At 41.2% G+C, this 17579-nt stretch overlaps 1 protein-coding gene across 1 annotated transcript; it reads right to left on the bottom strand.

The window, feature by feature from the left end:
* Positions 1–15986: 15986 nt before the first annotated feature.
* LOC147886253 (uncharacterized) lies at positions 15987–17041 on the bottom strand. Its single transcript, XM_087395072.1, has 2 exons — positions 16870–17041; positions 15987–16576 (listed from the first exon to the last, which is right to left on the bottom strand). Exons 1-2 carry the CDS (start codon positions 17039–17041, stop codon positions 15987–15989), a joined length of 762 nt encoding a protein of 253 aa, XP_087251198.1.
* Between the last annotated feature and the right edge of the window lie 538 nt (positions 17042–17579).

The raw sequence follows: 17579 nt of genomic DNA, 5'->3' as shown, positions 1-17579 counted from the left end.
AAGTGTGATATTACTAGGTGCTATATAGTACTATTAGTATTGAATAGTAAGTGCTAATATTACTAAGTGCTAGATAGTATTGAAGAGTACTTACTAAGTGCTAATATTACTAAGCGCTAACAATTATTGAGTCCTAAATATTACTCTAGAAATAGTACTTACTCAGTGCTAAGTGTTACTAAGTGCTACATAGTACTAAATAGTGCTAAAATACTGCAAAATAATACTAAATAGAACTAATAGTAGTAATAGTAGAGTTAAGGCAAGGAAGAGAACAATATCTAAATAGTATTATATAGCATAGTAACAAGGTTAGTGCAAGGGATAGTACTAGATAGTACTAAATAGAACTAGTAGCAGGGTTAGTGCAAGGAGAGAATGATTACGCTCGAAGTCCTTCTCTAATACAAACAATTTCAAACATCACACACTACTAATTAACACTAAATAGTACTATTTAGTCATAACAAGTATTCTATTTAGTCATAATAATTGACTTGAAAGAGCAAACAATACTATTTTGTTCTATCTTTATTCCTAGGACTGATTTCTAAAATATGGTCTGTACTATAAATGTATTAAGTCCCCGCTGTAGTATTTAGTACTATGATTCTATGATTTACTACTAAATTCACTTCATATAGAGTCTATTACAGTGTTAAATGTTAGCTTTAACATCTTAACAATACTAATATTATCCCTTATAGTACTAAATAGTTGTAAAGAGTACCAAATAATAGTGTGTAACTTGGGCTTCGTTGAAAGAAGGAAGATGCACCTCTATGATCTCCAAGAAATGGGTGGGATGTATTGCATACTTTTTTGGGCCAAGCCTATGCCTATAAACATCCTTCTTGTTTGGAGAAACCCTGGTGTAGTCTTTCTAGAACTGGACAACACATGGAATAACCTCACAACTTAAGGAATCCTGTCTACGCTTTCGACCTCCATTTGCCCATTTGAAGGAAGCTTGTTTTATGTCCACGTGATGTTTCTTCAAATTCCATGCTTGAATTCCAAGGGCTTTAGCTACTTTGTTATCACTATATTTCTTAAATGCTGAAGTGTTAGCAATCATGTGGAGAGATACTCTCTTCGTAGAGTTAACTTATCAGCACTTTCTACTCTTTTCACAAGACTCAATGATGTCTTTAGATTATCCACTATTGCCATTGATATGGATTGGCTTTGAAAATTTGTCTCATTGGCAACCTCTTACATATCTGGATGTTTTATAACCTTAGACAAAATGTCAGCCTTCGTTCTCAAGTACAAGTTCTTTGTGGTATGCTTGAAATGTCGCACAATTGTTAATGTCAAGTGTCCCATGTTCCTTTTGGAGCAATGCTATGGTAGTGCATTGAGTGAGTATGGTGTGGCACTTCTAGTGCAGATTTCTCCATCCTACGCACAACCGTATTTCAATGGTAAATCATAAATTAATGAATGACACAAGAAGACAATACATCAAAACATGCATGCTCAATCTTACTGCATGAGAGAGTCATCCTAAGAGAGAGAGAGAGGGAGAAAGAGAGAGAGTGAGAGAGAGAGAGAGAGAGAGGAGCTCCGAAGCAAGATGAGGTAGGAGCTTGAGTGGCTTAGAATTTTGTCCTGCAAACTTGAAGTCATACTTCTGATTGAAGGTCGACGAGTCATCAAATGTTGCCTCAAAGTAAGAAACCCCCTCTTTCATGGAGGTATATCCCCTCTCCCTAGCTACCATGCTTTTGGGAGCTCTCCAAAACTTGTTCATTCTGTTGGATGAGACTCTTAACAAACGCAAAGAAGACAACGAGATCTATAATTCAACTAAGCAAGTCAGCAATTTGGGCCAACTAATTCTTCATAGCCATAAAGAAGACAATGATGTCTATAATTCAAGCAAGCAACTTAGCAATTTGACGGGTTAAAAATCAATTCATGGAAAGTAGATGTCCAAAGATACGAAGGAGATATGATGCAACAAAGTGCTAATTGATTTTGTACGTTGCCAAGATTAATGGTGGGCGGGTAAGCATGACAAGGAGCTTGTTAAACCACTTCAAGGCACGAGATTATTACTAGGAAATTATCACATCATCCACCCTATGCTACTCTAGTGAAACAATCACAACCTAGAAGCATGTGAATGGAGGCAAGGCTTGGAGGCATGGTAATGGAAGCAAGGCTTGGATAAATTGTTTGTAGGAGATCTCAACCTAGAAATACTTTATAGCTATGTTGGAGGGGGCTACAAAGCAAGCACATACAAGCCAAAAAAGTCAGAAAGCACATACAAGTCAAACAAAGTGAATATTATTCATTAGGCCTGTCCGAAAGGAGCAATTAGTGGGTTCTTGAAGTTGAAGTTAGCAATGAGAATGATGAACTTTAACAATACCAAATGTGCCATAGTTCAAGCCTCCTAGCACTTGATTTAATGAGTAAACGAATCATCAATGACAAGCTTGTAGGCTATTTTGTGATTCACAGTCAATAACAATCATCAGTGACAAGCATGCTTACATGTCAATGCATTATGGACATGAATCTTGTAAAGCAGAGACAACTGCATTCATGAATGACGGGCTGATCAATCTATAAGGAAGGGAAATGGTAGCATGCACCACTTCAACACATGAAGCTAGAGGTAGAATGGAGAACAAAGACAATCTACAGCTACTTAAGACCTTGACAAAGATCACCAAGGAAGGCTTTGACCTCTTTCCTGCATCTATGCACAAGCATTAAAAAGTAGAGAAGATGGAGCTCCACATATTTTTAGTTTACTTTCCACTTCATATTGATGAATGACTTCTTTTTAAGCAAACAATTCCAATCCATCAATAATGAGAAAGGTTGCCAGCACCTTCAGTCTCTGCATAATGTTGTGGCTATGCATATTGCAATGATGGATGAGCTCCCAAAGCCAAAAGAAATTGGGCTTTTACTGAAAGAAATCGAGCTTGTAGTGAAAGAAATTCGGCTTTTAGTAGCAAGGATCACCAACACCTTCTTCTTGGAATTCCTGACTTTGGGGATCATCATAGTCAAAATCCCTCCTCTCCAACGTTTCCTCCTCCTTTTCTCCCAATTTATGTGTTTGGCAGCTGGAGCCATTGCTCTCCTATAATTCGTAGAACCCTATCATATTCCATTTGCACCTAGAACCTTCTACTTTCACTCTTGCAGGATGATTCAAAATGCTCTCAATCACTGTGCAATGTGGAATTGTATGTAACTTTGTGACTACTAGTAAACAACTTACCAGGTCAGTTGATTTTGAAAATATGGCTAGCGAAATTCTCTTTCCAATCCACTTGCGGTTGCCAATTGAACTACACAAATAGCTGCATCTATACCACAACCCTCCATGCTTCTGAAGAAGATAACTGAGCACAATATAGGTAGCTAGAAGCTAAGAAATTTATGAGTTTGATGTTGGATTCTGTGTTGCCATTACTAATTCCAACTAAATTTATAGGCAAGGCAATGATCCTTTCAAGCATCTCAGGCATTTCTACAGTGAAAATCTAATTTTGTCAACGAATCAACCCATACAACCTGTCAAACGATTCAACCCATACAACTTGTCAAATTATTCGACCCATACAATATGTAGCATCTCTTCCCTATCATTGATCAAATCCCCACATGGTTGCTAGAATTCAAAGGCTTGACGTGCTCACTTGCTGGTAGGGAATGAAAATGCAAAAGCTACCGAGAAAAGCACACAAGGGGTCATCTCTAAATGTCGCAGACTAAAGTGAAGTGAAAGAATGAACCCAACAAATTTTGAAAAAGGGGAATCTAATGTTGTGCCAAACTTTCCAAGCAAATTGATTGCTGGGACCTAAGGGCTAGCTAGCAGAAGTGGATGTTGTATCTGATTTGGAGCATGACATTAATCATCATTTTCCTTTCATGAAAAGTCACTATTGACATATGTAAGTGATGGAATTATGGACTAAAATCGGTTCATTGAGGAAGATTTTGGTGGAATTGTAGCATTTTTGGAGACAATGGTGGAGAGCAGGCTCCCTTGCTTGAAAGCTCAAAATTGTTGTAAATTCGCTCACAAAAGAAATCGTCAACACTCATGTCACTAGTAATGAATTACAACAAATTTTGACGTAGCCTCCAAGCTGAACCCCATCCTCAATTGCCTGTTGCCATTCGCTCCTAGCAATCCCCAGATGCTCTTGATCCCATCATCCTCATGCCCGTCTCTGCGATCCTCATGTGCCCATCTTTGCGATCCCATGTGCAAAATATTCCATCACAACAAGACAAAGCACCCATAGACGCGCACACAAATGTGTTTACTGAACTAGATAAAAAGCTTACGGGCATGTCTATTTTTGCATCTGGAGACCTGCATCTACCAGCGCATCTATATAGCAAATACATGCACATATAGACGTGCATTTAGATGCTTAAATAGACGCTCTTATAAACACATTTATAGATGCAAAAATAGACGCTTGTCGAACAGACAGATGCGTATATAGATGCATTTATAAACGCACTGATAGACGCGCTTCATTATTTATCTTTTTTAAATTTACAGAATGCATTTTAATTACAATTTCAAATAAAACATTACAACTCCAAAACGCAATAAAATTGAAAGCTCAAAAAGTGCTTGTATATACATATAGCATGAAGCTAAGCCACGTCATGTGACTTCAAGTACAAAAAATAAGGAAGCTAAGCCACGTCATGTGGCTTCAAGTACAAAAAATAAGAGGAGTGTATATACAAGAGGCACGAAGCCAAGCCAGTGGCTTTAAGTACAAAAAAGAGTAGCTAGCACTACTTCTATGACTAATCTATGTTCTCCAGGTCCTCGCTCCCTTCGATGCTCCCTTCTGCACTCCCTTCTGCACCTCCTTCCTCGTCTTCCTCGTCGTCTTGTGCACGGGCCTGTAAACAAGGGACAACATATATCAATGTATGAAAAATCAAATCTTTACTTATAATTTTGGCATTATTTAATTACTTTCAAATACCTCGGGGGCCGGGGCCGCTCCAGTAGCCTGGGTATACTGCTCCTCAGTAATCAACCCGTCATCATAGAAGTGCCACCATGTATCTCCTCTGCGATGGTGATGGTGGTAGGCTGTCTCCACAGGAGTAGGGTATCTGCCCACGATCTCAAGCTGCAAGACGACACAATTTGCGGAGGGATTAGTACAAAGAAACAACCTCCTAATAAACTACATAAGCAATATAATTTGAGATCGATACTTACAAATTGGGCCTCCCAAGATTCAACACCCCCTGCTCCAAAATGCGTGCTTCCATATTCCTCCATCTAGATCCTTCGTGCCTCCACGTGCTGCAAACTGGGGTCCTCCCCCTCGCTGACTTCATTGCTTTCTTCCACTCACGCTTGTGAGCGGTGTGGGGTGGGCCCCTTGGTGGTTGACCTCTCTCAAGCCTGGCAAGCTCCGCTAGTGCCTACCTCTTAAGCGAAGATCTTTTATTGCCAAGTATCGTAACAATCTTTGACTTGGCCCATTTATCTGTGAACTGGCGATTGGGGGGGTTAGGATACCTAGAGCAAATAGCAGCGAGGGTCTCATCAGCCAACCTCTTTGGCTAGTCTTTGAAGTGGATAAAGCAATCTCTATAATTGTTAGCAATTACACAGCACAAGAAGGCCATGATGTCCTTCCCCCGTGCATCCATCAAGATGCCTCCTTTCTGAGTGATGTCATAGAATATCGTACCATCACCCGAAGGCACATCTAAATCATCTGAATCATCATCGTCCCCACCGTCACCCCTCCCAAAGCACTGTGCCATGCCTCCCCCACCGCTCTCCCTGCTACTACACCTGCTACCGTGTCGTGTCGAGCTCGTACGCTGGCCACTCGTAGCTGGAGACTGCACGGGACTACGCTGACCACTCATAGCTGGAGAACCAAGTCTCGATTGCACAGGAGTACGTCGATGGCTCTGCGAGACAGAAGGACCTCCTGACGGCATGGGGGAAGGGGCATAAGACAGCATGCTCGAGGGGGTCACTATATATAAACCCTCTATACCACGTGCGTTCAAGGCCTATTTCTAAAATCCCTTATATGTAAATTTTTCATTAATAAAATGTACCCCTTTTCTATACAAATCTGTAAATTTTTTCCAAAACTATTTTAAATAGTCCCTTATGTATATTTATTTCTGTAAATTTTAGAAATAAAAAATATCCTTCTGTTGAACTCACGTGATAGGGTTACATATGATGAGTGACCCCCCTAAGACAGCATGGCAGAAGGGGCATAAGGCGGCATGGGGGAAGGGGCATAAGACGGCATGGGAGATGGGCCTGCGCTGTGCAGCCGGCTGGGCTATGCTGACTCCGCTGGGGTGATCTCAGCTGGTGCAGGGTGGTTTGGAGTCTGTAGTGCCGACTCCTGGGGAGTGTTTAGAGTACCCGTCATATACCCGTATAACTCTACAGGACTAGGAGGATGCCCTAAAAGGTTATATAAGTCCCTCCAAATAGAATCCCGGGGATCAGGTGAGCTCGAAGCGCTTCCTGGCCACATGTTGAACTGGAAAAAAGGAAAAAAATCTATTACTGATGAGCTGAGAAGAAAGGGGAAGGGAAGAGAGAATCGGGTTACTGTCGGAGCGCATCTATAGATGCATCTGATTAGCGCATCTATTTTCGCGTACATCTATAGACGCGATTGTCTGTGTCTGCAAATAGCCTAGACGCACGTTTAGACATGCCTATAAATGCGGTTTTAGACGCGCTCTGAGATGCGCCTATAGACGCGCTTCGATAGACGAACTTTTCTAAAAAGTAGAAAAGGGCATTGCGCCCGACACACAAACGTGACACTGATACCCATATCATGTGTTTTTTGGATAGGAGAAAGTACAAATCCAAAGAGAGTTGGATCGAGAAAGTACATATCCAAAGAGAGCAAACTTCCAAAAAAGATCAACTGCAAAAAGACTTACCTTGTGAAGAAAAGCAAAGCGAGCGTGCTAAAAGCAGGTTTAAAAGCCACGTCTATAGGCACATCTAATAGCGCGTCTATATGCGCATCTAAATACACAGTGTAGACGTAGTTTTAGACGCAGTTTTAGATACGGTTTTAAACGTGGTTTTAGACGCGCACCACAGAACAAACAGACGCTCTTTTAGACACGCCTTTAGATGCGCCACAGAATTTAAAATTAAACATTTGAAGAAGAGCAAATTTTTTTGGGTTGTTTGTTTGTAGGATGTCTTCATCTTCAATAACTAGCTCCAATGAGGATGAATCCCTCCGTATCCACCATTGCGAAATGTGGTTGGAGCAAAAAATCAAATGTATGTGTGATCGATGTCGAGGAAACATGTATCGTGCACGCAGGATTACACTCAATCACATCTCAAAGTATGGAGAATGGGATGCGACCGTAAACATGGTAAGTGTTAAAGAGTTAAGGTTCATTGAGATACCTATGGGTGTTCATATGTTTGAGTTATGATCCCGTTTTAATTTGATACAGGATGCAGTGCCACTCCCGCATATGTTGCCCTATGCTTGCCGTGAGGAGGCGAAGCGTCGGCGATATGAAGTGGGATCTTCAGAAGGGACCATTACGGATGCATGAAGTGATGGTGATAGTAGCCCTCCACCATTACCTCATGAAGCCATGGAGGAGGAGGTGTTTGATGATATGGTGTGGGATTTATATGTCCATCAAGGGAGGGATGATAACATGGAGCAGGATGATCTTTTTACTGCAGCATCGACTCCACTATTTGAGGGGTGCACATTCTCTGTTATACGTGCCTCCCTTGAGTTACCAAACTTGCAAACCATCTATGGATGGAGCAATGCAAGTTTGAATGCATTACTCAAGTAAGCTTTAAAGTCTGTTTTGCAAACATGGTGAATTATGCTAGTGGGTCAATTACTCGAATGCTTTTCCTCATTTATGGTCTTCATGTGTAGGCTATTGTGTAAAATGCTTCCAAGGGATAATAAATTACCGACCTCAAGAGATATGGCAAGGCAACATGTGACCTCTCTTGGAGGATTAGATTACAAGCGCATACATGCATGTGTCAACGATTGCATTTTGTTTTGTGGACTACATAAGGATGCAAGAGAGTGTCCTACTTGTGGAGAGGCAAGATATAGAGCAGATCTCAAAAATTTGGACGTGCCTCGTAAGCTTCTGCGACATTTTCCCATAATCCCTTGCATCCAACATATGTTCAAGTGCAAATCTATTGCAGAGCTCATGTCATGGCATTCCTCCCATCGATCAACCGATGGCAAGTGGAGAACTCCTGCGGACTCTCCTACGTGGAAGCATATTGAAGACACATGGCCAAGCTTCAAGAAAGAACCTAGGAGCTTGAGACTTGGATTGGGTATGGATGGTGTGAACCCATTGGTCTCAAAAGCACCTCTTACAGTGTATGGCCAGTGATATTGGTGAATTATAATCTTCCACCCTCTATGGCTATTAAGAAAGGACATGTTATGCTGTCCCTTCTAATTCCAGGGAAACATAAAGTCAAAAACCCTGATGTTTATTTGGAGCCTTTGATTGACGAGCTAGAGATACTTTGGAGAGGTATCAAGGTACATGATGTGAGCAGGCCTCCCTCGTCATGAGACTTCAACTGCAAAGCAGTCTTGATGTGGACGATGCATGACTTCCCAGGCTATGGCGAGTGTTCAGGTAAGCATTGCACTTCTAATTATGAATAGGCAAAGGATGTGGCACCCTAGACCCACCTTCAACTCTTAATTGCGTCTATTGTTCAGGTCTCACTACATCGGGTTACCATGCATGTCCTGTTTGTGGTCCTTCGCTAGTTGCCTCATGGGTAGACGCATTGAATAAGGTCATCTATAAGAATCACCATCGATTTCTCCCACCTGATCATCCTAGATATGTTGCCCCTTGGAATGAAGTCCTCCCACAATCACTCACCGCGGGAGATTGGATGAGAATTTGGGATGGTCCCACGACTCCTCCACCACTTGGCATGAGCCGGTAAGGGTTTGTAACTATTGTGTGCTATATTGGCTGGAAATAAATATTGCCCGAAAATACTTTATTTTGTTTAGATACTCCATCTTTTATCGTTTACCATATTGGTCCCACCTCAAGATCAATCACCTGCTTGATCCCATGCATATCTTCAAGAATGTGGAATCTACCATTTGGGAGCATTTGAATGGGACACGAGATTCCGCAGGCATAAGGGAGGATCTATGTACCACAGGGAGGATGCGTGAAGCTTGGCCACAAGAGAGACCAAATGGGCATGTTTTTTAACCTCGTGCACCGTGGATGTTATCAAAGCTAGAGATGGCGACGATGAAGCGCGCTATTACTACAATTCGTACTCCCACTGGATGTATTAGGTGTTTGAAGGGAGCCTTTACAAAGAGCAAGAAAAGAGGTGTAGAGCAATTATATGGCTTGAAATCTCATGATTAGCACAAGATGCTCCAAGTAAGTATTTTATGTGCATAATATGTTTTTCCTTCCAAATGTGTGAGTGAATAATTATAAGCAACTAATCAACCACCTTCTCGTGGGTTCAGTTCATACTACCTACTAGCACTTCACGTAGTGCATTGAAGGATGTGAAAGATTGTATTTACAAGATGGGTGAGCTTGTGAGGTACTTTACATACAAAATATGATGCGTATCAATGCTCCATGCAAGTTTGAATGCATATTGCTAATATGCTGTACTTTTTCATTTCTAGGTATGTGAGCTCAAAGGAAATAGATCCCACCACGGTTGAGAATGCTCGAGTTATGTCAGTGGAGGTGGTTTGTTTAGTGGAGGAGACATTTCCACGTTCTATTCTCACAAACCAACTACATCTTATAGTGTATTTGGTGGATGAGATTGCTATATGCGGTACTATACATGCACGATGGTTGTTCTTCCTCGAGCGCTTCATGAAGACCTTGAAGGGCTTCGTGAGATAAAATGCTGCAAGACCCGAAGGTAGCATGGCTGAGGGTTGGTTGGTACAAGAGTCACTTGTATATATTTCTGAGTTTCTTGTTGATGTGGATAGCTCTCTCCCATGACTATGGAGAGATGATGAAGACCTAAGGATGACCTCTATTGTGCCTCAAGGAAAAGGATGCAATAAAGTAATAGACACGGAGTTGCATAATAGTATCAACCTCTTTTGCGTGCTTAATAGTGATGTGATGAAAAGATGGGTGACAATATACGAGGATGCAAAGGCAAGAATACAAGAAGAAAGGGCCCTCTTTCGTACACACCACGGATCTCGTGTGCCATACCCTCAGCATCTAAGAGCACTTCCAAAGGATATTCATGTGGATTGGCTACTTGATGAAATGGAGAAAGCAGAGAAAGACGAGGGGATGCATATCACAATGGAAGAAATGGAGTATGCTAGGGGATGCATGAGCAAGGTCGGTATATAGAATGTTATGCATAAGTTAGGAGCTTTTTATAATTTAGATTGCTTATTTAATTGATTTTTTCTTGGTGTAGTGCACTATGTTCAATGCTATATGGTGTGAGGGCAAGCATTTTTGAACACAACGGATTGATGATAAGAGAAACACACAAGATTGCGGCATCATTGCTAGCTTTGAGGGAGCCAATGGAGCCATGGATGATTATTGTGGCATAATCCAAGATATCATTATGCTTGAGTTTCGATGCTTCTTTGTGTATGTTTTGGACGTAAAGTGGTTTAAGGACATGGTGGAAAGAGGCCCTAATGCAACAATCAAACGCCATGCAAGTGGCTTTGTAACTATTGACTCCACAAAGTTTTGGCAAAGTAGGAAGGACACACTAGTACTACCGCAACAATGTGAACAGGTACTGTGCACACACACATAAAAATACTCGCTTTTAAATATTTGATGCAAGAAAAGTAACATGATTGTATTTGTGTTTGAATTAGGTTGTCTATCAACCAATGGTGGATAATAATAGATGGTGGCATGTCATACCTATTATGCCACGTTCCAAAGTGATGTATAGTACATTTACTAATATGGAGCGTATGGAGGATGATCATGGCCATGGACATGATGATGACCGTGATACAAGAGAGGAGGATGATGATGAGATAGGAGATATAGATATTGAGGCCGGCATTACCCGTGAGGACGAGCTTACCATTGGAGATGCTGATTTCGATGAGCACATGAGTGGCACAAGTAGTAGTGGGTTGAATGTATTTGTAGATCTAAACACTTGTTTGGATTTTGAAGTAGATAGTTTGGCAAGGGTTGATCTCATTGAGGATGAGATTGAACCGTAGCCCCACAATTGATATTGGCAAAACTATTTTACATATTGTCTCATTCTCCTCATCTCACTTAATTCTTGTATATGTGGGCTTGCAAAAAATTATGTGCTTTGGTAATCATGGGCAATGTTTGGAAAGCAATGATGTACACCAAAATCTCACTTTCTGTATTCTCTGGAGCGCATCTATTTACGTGTCTAAATGCGCGTCTGATTCTCAGTGTAAACGCGCAAATACACGTGCAAATAGATGCGCTAATAAACGGGATGTTAGACGGGCCCGTATTTTCTCAGGTCAAACGTGCAAATAGATGCGGTGATTTATGCGCAAATAGACGAGTGTTTAGCCACGCATTTAGACGCACCCATAATTTCTCTACTAAAGCAATGCCTATAGGCGTGCTCGCTATTTTGCGTGTCTACCAAGCACGTGTTTCTTGTTGATGTGGATAGCACAAGATGCTCCAAGTAAGTATTTTATGTGCATAATATGTTTTTCCTTCCAAATGTGTGAGTGAATAATTATAAGCAACTAATCAACCACCTTCTCGTGGGTTCAGTTCATACTACCTACTAGCACTTCACGTAGTGCATTGAAGGATGTGAAAGATTGTATTTACAAGATGGGTGAGCTTGTGAGGTACTTTACATACAAAATATGATGCGTATCAATGCTCCATGCAAGTTTGAATGCATATTGCTAATATGCTGTATTTTTTCATTTCTAGGTATGTGAGCTCAAAGGAAATAGATCCCACCACGGTTGAGAATGCTCGAGTTATGTCAGTGGAGGTGGTTTGTTTAGTGGAGGAGACATTTCCACGTTCTATTCTCACAAACCAACTACATCTTATAGTGTATTTGGTGGATGAGATTGCTATATGCGGTACTATACATGCACGATGGTTGTTCTTCCTCGAGCGCTTCATGAAGACCTTGAAGGGCTTCGTGAGACAAAATGCAAGACCCGAAGGTAGCATGGCCGAGGGTTGGTTGGTACAAGAGTCACTTGTATATATTTCTGAGTTTCTTGTTGATGTGGATAGCTCTCTCCCATGACTATGGAGAGATGATGAAGACCTAAGGATGACCTCTATTGTGCCTTAAGGGAAAGGACGCAACAAAGTAATAGACACGGAGTTGCATAATAGTATCAACCTCTTTTGTGTGCTTAATAGTGATGTGATGAAAAGATGGGTGACAAGATACGAGGATGCAAAGGCAAGAAGACAAGAAGAAAGGGCCCTCTTTCATACACACCACGGATCTCGTGTGCCATACCCTCAGTATCTAAGAGCACTTCCAAAGGATATTCATGTGGATTGGCTACTTGATGAAATGGAGAAAGCAGAGAAAGACGAGGGGATGCATATCACAATGGAAGAATGGGAGTATGCTAGGGGATGCATGAGCAAGGTCGGTATATAGAATGTTATGCATAAGTTAGGAGCTTTCAATAATTTAGATTGCTTATTTAATTGATTTTTTCTTGGTGTAGTGCACTATGTTCAATGCTATATGGTGTGAGGGCAAGCATTTTCGAACACAACGGATTGATGATAAGAGAAACACACAAGATTATGGTGTCATTGCTGCATTTGAGGGAGCCAATGGAGCCATGGATGATTATTATGGCATAATCCAAGATATTATTATGCTTGACTTTCGATGCTTCTTTGTGTATGTTTTGGATGTAAAGTGGTTTAAGGACGTGGTGGAAAGAGGCCCTAATGCAACAATCAAATGCCATGCAAGTGGCATTGTAACTATTGACTCCACAAAGTTTTGGCAAAGTAGGAAGGACACACTAGTACTACCGCAACAATGTGAACAGGTAATGTGCACACATATAAAAATACTCGCTTTTAAATATTTGATGCAAGAAAAATAACATGATTGTATTTGTGTTTGAATTAGGTTGTCTATCAACCAATGGTGGATAATAATAGATGGTGGCATGTCATACCTATTATGCCACGTTCCAAAGTGATGTATAGTACATTTACTAATATGGAGCGTATGGAGGATGATCATGGCCATGGACGTGATGATGACCGTGATACAAGAGAGGAGGATGATCATGAGATAGGAGATACAGATATTGAGGCCATTACCCGTGAGGATGAGCCTACCATTGGTGATGCTGATTTCGATGAGCACATGAGTAGCACAAGTAGTAGTGGGTTTAATGTATTTGTAGATCTAAACACTTGTTTGGATTTTGAAGTAGATAGTTTGGCAAGGGTTTATCTCATTGAGGATGAGATTGAACCGTAGCCCCATCATTGATATTGGCAAAACTATTTTACATATTGTCTCATTCTCCTCACCTCACTTAATTCTTGTATATGTGGGCTTGCAAAAAAGCATTGATGTTCTGTTAAAATTATGTGCTTTGGTAATCATGGGCAATGTTTGGAAAGCAATGATGTACACCAAAATCTCACTTTCTGTATTCTCTAGTTTGCGTCTATCTATGTGTCTAAATGCGCATCTAATTCTCAGTGTAAATGCGCAAATAAACGCGTTAATACATGCACAAATAGATGCGCTGATAGACGCGATGTTAGATGGGCTCGTATTTTCTCATATTAGATGCGTAATTAGACGTGTTAATACACGCGCCAATAGATGAGTTGTTAGACGTGCCCGTAATTCCTCTACTAAAGCAACACCTATAGACGCGCCCACTATTTTGCGCATCTACCAAGCGCGTCTATAGTTGCTTTGTGTTGTTGTGCATCCTCATGCCTGCCGTTTGTGCGATTCCACGTACACAATATTCTAGGGTTGGAAACTCATCCGATTCTTGGAGAATGAGCATTGCTCATCACATATGCTTGCATATGTGAAACTTTGAACCTCGAGCTAAAGATTCCTAGACGCTCATTAAAAGCTTTGAACATAGAGTTGCAAATCTCCACCATAACTACTGACAATCCTTTAAACCATATTTCAATTCAATGAGAAGCAATGTATATGTAATCCTCTTAAATGCATGCAACGTTGAAGCCATTGAGCCACAAATAAACCTGCAAGAGAAAAATAATTTTAAAGAAGCATTTTTCCCTTCTCCAAAGTTGAATCGTAACTAAGGCTACTCTCTAGAAGGCAGGCCAAAAAGCTGGAAAGCCAATAGTAGAGAATAGGCCAAAAGGCTGGAAAGCCAACAGCCATCCAAAAATAGGGGTTAAATTTTTTTTTAAAAAGCAAAAAGACTAGAATAATCCCCTCAACTCAATCCTAAAGCACTGTCTCTAGAATAGCCAGTCTGGTGATGTTAGTAGTCCAATTTCAACCCTTTCCCTCATGCATACCACATCTCTCTCTCTCTCTCTCTCTAGGTGTGTGTGTGTCTTTACCTTCTCCTTGATCCCTAGATCGAAAGTTCATGTCATTAAAAATCTCGGGGGGGTCACTCATCATATGTAACCCTATCACGTGAGTTCAACAGAAGGATTTTTTTTATTTCTAAAATTTACAGAAATAAATATACATAAGGGACTATTTAAAATAGTTTTGGAAAAAATTTACAGATTTGTATAGAAAAGGGGTACATTTTATTAATGAAAATTTTTACATATAAGGGACTTTAAATATAGGCCTTGAACGCACGTGATATAGAGGGTTTATACATAGTGACCCCCCCGAGTTAAAAATTCCCATTAATTGAAACACGAATTGGATACATATGTGGAAAGCCCATCTTTTTAATCTGGAGATTTACCATCTAGACTTCACCTTTACTATCCCATAACTAAGCCACACGGTGGCTTTATTTAAAATTTTATTTATTGAAATTAATTATATTTTATCATCTTCAGACCCAGAGGAGCGGGTCTCTAACCCATCATAGATGGATCAGGCTACTCATTTATTTAATTCAAGCTCTCTCCCTCCCCTACGTGAGATTAATTATTGCCCCCCCTCCCCCTTTATGCTTAAATATTTTGCCATCATATACCACTCCCCTCTCCCCCCCTCCCCCAACTAATTAATTAATATGATTTTTTGAATGTTAGGGGTACCTATTAGTCTCTATCTAGTATAATTTTTTTAATGGTGCTAATACTATGTTAATGTAGTTAGGAAACTGTAGAGACATCGCACTCGTCTTAATTATTTTTGCAAAACCTTGTGAATCTAGACAAAAAAGGTTGATGCTCTCTTATACATTTATGTTTTATTAATTCTTTTAAATCATTGTATTGTTGAAACACTTGGTTGTTCATAGCTCACATAGGAGAAAAGAACAAGCATAGTCTAATAGTTGGTTCTTTATAGTTTACATAGGAGAAAAAAACAAATGCCTAGTTCTTAAGTTTGGGGAGCAAATTCTTTAACAAAGTCTTTCAAGAACAAACCTTTTTTAACAAGTCTTTCAAAGAACAAACCTTCCTAGGATCATGTCTTCATTCCTTTTCTTTCTTCTCCAAGATGTGGCTAGCATGGGGACATTTTAGCCCACTTATCACTCTGTATAGGAAAGCATACCTCATCTACCAATGCTTACTTCTTCCATAAGTTGACTATACATTAGTTATGACAAATGCATATTACTCATGGGTTTTTACAAAGAGCCACGGGTTTTAAGAGAGAAATTGGTACATAAGAATAACTGCAGTTGTGTGAGAAGCAAAGAGCCAGGGGTTTTAAGAGAGAAAGTGGTACATAAGAATAACTGGAGGTCTGTGAGAAACAGAAAGGTGTTGGAAAGTTACGCCCCCGGCCGGACTCCTGGAAGGGGTGGGAGGGGAGGTACGAAGGGGACCGGAGGCCCAAAAGGCAGCGGAGGGAAACTGGGAGGGACTGGCACGAACGGGTTGGGAGGAAGCGGTGGTAAAGGAGGCAGCGGAGGGATCATTGACGCGAACGGGCTTGGAGGAAGCGGTGGTATGGTCGAAAAGGGAGGCAGCGGAGGGAACCCAGCGAGCGGAGGGAAGCTTGGAAAACTTGGCGTAGACGCTGCCGAAATCAAAACTCGTTCGCTTTGATTGAAGTTTCCCCTATCAGCAGTACTAGGGCAGACGCTCGGCAGCGACTTGGGTTGATAGCTAAGCGAACCTGCAGAGTAGATGACTTGCGTGTTTTGCTTTGATTGCAAGGCGAGAGCCGCTGCGAAGACGGTAGAGGATGCAGTTTTTCGTCGGCAGGATCTGAGCGGACTGCGGAGGAGCTTGACCCTGCATCCTCGTAATTGTCCTAAGGGATGAGAGGCCGAGGAGTGGAGGTGCAGCTGAAATGTGCCGTGCTTGTCCGTGGATGTTTGGATGGTTGTTCTACTGCACTTCAAAGCGACTAAGGCACCTGCAAAGAAACACGATCAATGTAATGCCTCACGATGTTTGAAACGCGCTAAGGAGCAGAGCAAATCAAGGCAAAGAAGCAAGCAAGATTGATACAATGCTTCACGACGTTTGAAACTCGCGAAGGAGCATATCAAGGCAAACAAGCATTCAATGCTTTGAAACTTGTCAAGGAGCAGAGCAAATCAAACCAAATAAGCAAGCCGGGTTGGCATGAGAACGCGAGAAGCGATTTTGCTGAGCTAGAAATCCTACCGCTTTGATCAAAGTGAGAGAGATACAAACAAATTTTACCAGATAGGAGGAGAGAATTGTTGGTGAAGCGATTTTCATGGCACAGATCGCAAAACACGGTGCCGTTGAGGGTGATCGAAGTGGGCGTAGCTTTGCCGGTGGCAGCTACTGCGAAGGCGATGGCGGAAACAGCAGCCAGCATTAAGTTCAGGCCAAAACCAGAGCGATTCATGTTGAATTACAACAAGCTCGAATTACATCGCTGTACTAAAATCTTACGCTGTAATATAGAGGCCTTTGTCCCCAAAGGCCTCGTGAGCACTCCTGACACTCAAATGCATGATCACGGGATGTCCCCTTCGTGAACACTCCCTCGTGAAGTGGTGAAACCTTTGTAATTCTGGGCTAGTAATACAACGGTTTTGCAAGGACAACCCGGAGTCAACCTACATTACATGGTGTTGGCAGATGGTATGGCAACCTCGAATCAAAACCTAACAAAGCGAATGCACTTTTTCGAATCGTGCTCTCTTGAGCTAGGTCCAGAGGATTCTCTTGAGTTAGGTCCAGGGCAATGTGCTCCTCAAGAGGACCAAGGGTGGGTGCATGGGAAACAAGGTGAGTTACATTCATAAGGAATGCCCTTGGTGGTGCACAATGTTAGTTTACACAAGAGAATGGTCAGACCAATATATGTAGTTTGTTCCGTATATCTGGTTTTCATTTTTTGTGTTTGTCCATATGTGGTCAATATTGGAACCCGGAGTTGT

This window comes from Dipteris shenzhenensis, chromosome 24 (genome assembly GCF_047967505.1).
Source record: "Dipteris shenzhenensis isolate YYH24624 ecotype China chromosome 24, Dip_SZ_1.0, whole genome shotgun sequence".
NCBI classification, from domain to species: Eukaryota; Viridiplantae; Streptophyta; class Polypodiopsida; order Gleicheniales; family Dipteridaceae; genus Dipteris; species Dipteris shenzhenensis.
The sequence above is the reverse complement of the archived record's forward strand: the minus strand, read 5'-3'. Positions and strand labels throughout refer to the sequence as shown.